The sequence below is a fragment of the Salmo salar genome, chromosome ssa02 (assembly GCF_905237065.1).
Source record: "Salmo salar chromosome ssa02, Ssal_v3.1, whole genome shotgun sequence".
NCBI lineage: Eukaryota > Metazoa > Chordata > Actinopteri > Salmoniformes > Salmonidae > Salmo > Salmo salar.
In genome coordinates, this window is record NC_059443.1 from 88,408,601 (window position 1) to 88,411,932 (window position 3,332).

General features: G+C 41.0%; 1 protein-coding gene across 1 annotated transcript; it reads right to left on the bottom strand.

Annotated features, from left to right (window-relative positions):
- Nucleotides 1–329: 329 nt before the first annotated feature.
- On the bottom strand, nucleotides 330–2,053 carry LOC106610829 (zinc finger protein 436-like; the record flags this gene model as incomplete). Its single annotated transcript, XM_045713498.1, has 1 exon — nucleotides 330–2,053. A coding segment is annotated over one exon (753 nt), but the record flags the coding sequence as incomplete, so codon positions are not given.
- Between the last annotated feature and the right edge of the window lie 1,279 nt (nucleotides 2,054–3,332).

Genomic DNA, 3,332 nt, shown 5'->3' on the forward strand with positions numbered 1-3,332 from the left:
TTCTGGAGTGGCCCAGTCAGAGTCCTGACCTCAACCCGATTGAGATGCTGTGGCATGACCTCAAGAGAGCAGTTCACATCAGATATCCCAAGAATATTGCCTAACTGAAACAGTTTTGTAAAGAGGAATGGTCCAAAATTCCTCCTGACCGTTGTGCAGGACTGATCCGCAACAACAGAAAACGTTTGGTTGAGGTTATTGCTGCCAAAGGAGGGTCAACCAGTTACTAAATCCAAGGGTTCACATATTTTTTCCACCCTGCACTGTGAATGTTTACACGGTGTGTTCAATTAAGACATGAAAACGTATAATTGTTTGTGTGTCATTAGTTTAAGCAGACTGTGTTTGTCTATTGTTGTGACCTAGATGAAGATCAGATCAAATTTTATGACCAATTTATGCAAAAATACAGGTATTTCCAAAGGGTTCACATACTTTTTCTTTCCACTGTAAGTAGCTGAATATGATTAAGGACTAACAGTCTAACAGTTTGAAAGGCACAACTCATGTTATTCTGATTAAACAGTGAGAGACTAGTTGAGTTTCATATTGGGGCTAAATGGCTAATGTAACGATGCACTAAGCCATGTATACAATATATATATATATATATATATATATAGATATGACACATCTACTCTTAAGTGTTTTACTTTATTTTACTATTTTCTACATTTGTAGAATAATAGTGAAGACATCAAAACTATGAAATAACACAATGGAATCCTGAAGTAACCAAAAAAAGTGTTAAACAAATCAAAATGTATTGTATATTCTTTAAAACCCTTTGCCTTGATGACAGGTTTTCACACTATTGGCAATCTGTCAAATAAATCAAGAGATAAAAACAAATAAATGAATATTACAAAGTAAATCTGCTGAACGATACATAATGTAGCCTCAGAAATAGTGACACATTATTGATACTCATTCATGGGTGTAAAGGCCTGTTGGTTAAGAGTTCAGAAATGTCTGCTCCTGCTTTTTTCCAGAGAGGACACATCTGGTGTTGTGTCAGGTTTCTTAGGGAAGTAAAGCTCTTCCCACAGTCAGAGCAGTGGTAAGGTTTGTCTCCTGTGTGTGTTCTCTGGTGTTGTGCCAGGCTTCTTAGGGAAGTAAAGCTCTTCCCACAGTCAGAGCAGTGGTAAGGTTTGTCTCCTGTGTGTGTTCTCTGGTGTTGTGTCAGGCTTCTAAGGGAATTAAAGAGCTTCCCACAGTCAGAGCAGTGGTAAGGTTTGTCTCCTGGGTGTGTTTGCTTATGTTCAGTCAGATAATAAGTTCTACCAAAGCTTTTCCCACATTAATCACAGCTATAAGGTTTCTCTCCTGTATGTGTTATCTGGTGTCCTTTAAGGTATTCTATCCGAGAAAAGCTTTTCTCACATCGATCACAGCTAAAAGGTTTCTCTCCTGTGTGTGTTCTCTTGTGTCTATTCAGGCTGTTTGACTGAGTAAAACTCTTCCCACACTGATCACAGCTATAAGGTCTCTCTCCTGTGTGTGTTCTCTGATGTCCTTTAAGGTGGTCTATCCGAGAAAAACTCTTCCCACATTGATTACAGCTATATGGCTGCTCTCCTGTGTGTGTTCTCTGGTGTGATACCAGGTTGCTTGACTGAGTAAAACTCTTGCCACACTGATCACAGCTATAAGGTTTCTCTCCTGTGTGTGTTCTCTGGTGCTCTTTAAGGCTTTCTCCCCGAGAAAAGTTTTTCCCACATTGCTCACAGCTATAAGGTTTCTCTCCTGTGTGTGTTCTCTGGTGTGTTTTCAGATTACTTGAATGAGTAAAACTCTTCCCACTTTGATTACAGCTATAAGGTTTCTCTCCTGTGTGTACTCGCTGGTATTTTTGAAGTTCTGATGAAAATCTGCAACGTTTCCCACGGTCAGAGCAGTGAGATTTCTTCCCTGTGGGTCTCTGATGGTGTTTCTTGAGGTGTCCTGATGTGGAGAGACTCTTCTCTGCCTCGTCAGCATCATGAGGTTGTTGAGGCTCCCCAGAGGATCCACGATAGTCCCGTCTCTCTCCTGTATGAAAGTCAAAATCAGACAGTCAATGTAGTGAATGTAGTGTTTAAATGTTTTTACAAACTTTGACAAATGTCTTCTAAGTCTTGTTTTAGATTGATTTTGGTCCACCAGCCACTGTAGCAGGCAGATGAAAGAATATACCAGCCACTGTAGCAGGCAGATGATAGAATATACCAGCCACTGTAACAGGCAGATGATAGAATATACCAGCCACTGTAGCAGGCAGATGATAGAATATACCAGCCACTGTAACAGACAGATGATAGAATATACCAGCCACTGTAGCAGGCAGATGATAGAATATACCAGCCACTGTAGCAGGCAGATGATAGAATATACCAGCCACTGTAGCAGGCAGATGATAGAATATACCAGCCACTGTATCAGGCAGATGATAAAATATACCAGCCACTGTAACAGACAGATGATAGAATATACCAGCCACTGTAGCAGACAGATGATAGAATATACCAGCCACTGATGTTTTACCAGCCCAAATACTTTTTTGCCATGACTGATTACACCAAAAATCCCAACAACAAGAAACGAATGAGCAGCTTGGCAATGTTTGTAACACAAGAAATGTAAGTAAGAAGTAATGTGGTATATTGCTCCATGTAATTACATTTTTGTGACAAGAGTCTTTTAACCAATGTGTTAAAATAATTCATTTAGATACAATAGTAATGATGAACATGAAGAATCACCAAAGTGCCTCCATAACACATCACTACACACCACACTGTCCTGCCAGATAAACTGATCACTACACACCACACTGTCCTGCCAGATAAACTGATCACTACACACCACACTGTCCTGCCAGATAAACTGATCACTACACACCACACTGTCCTGCCAGATAAACTGATCACTACACACCACACTGTCCTGCCAGATAAACTGATCACTACACACCACACTGTCCTGCCAGATAAACTGATCACTACACACCACACTGTCCTGCCAGATAAACTGATCACTACACACCACACTGTCCTGCCAGATAAACTGATCACTACACACCACACTGTCCTGCCAGATAAACTGATCACTACACACCACACTGTCCTGCCAGATAAACTGATCACTACACACCACACTGTCCTGCCAGATAAACTGATCACTACACACCACACTGTCCTGCCAGATAAACTGATCACTACACACCACACTGTCCTGCCAGATAAACTGATCACTACACACCACACTGTCCTGCCAGATAAACTGATCACTACACACCACACTGTCCTGCCAGATAAACTGCTGATCACTACACACCACACTGTCCTGCCAGA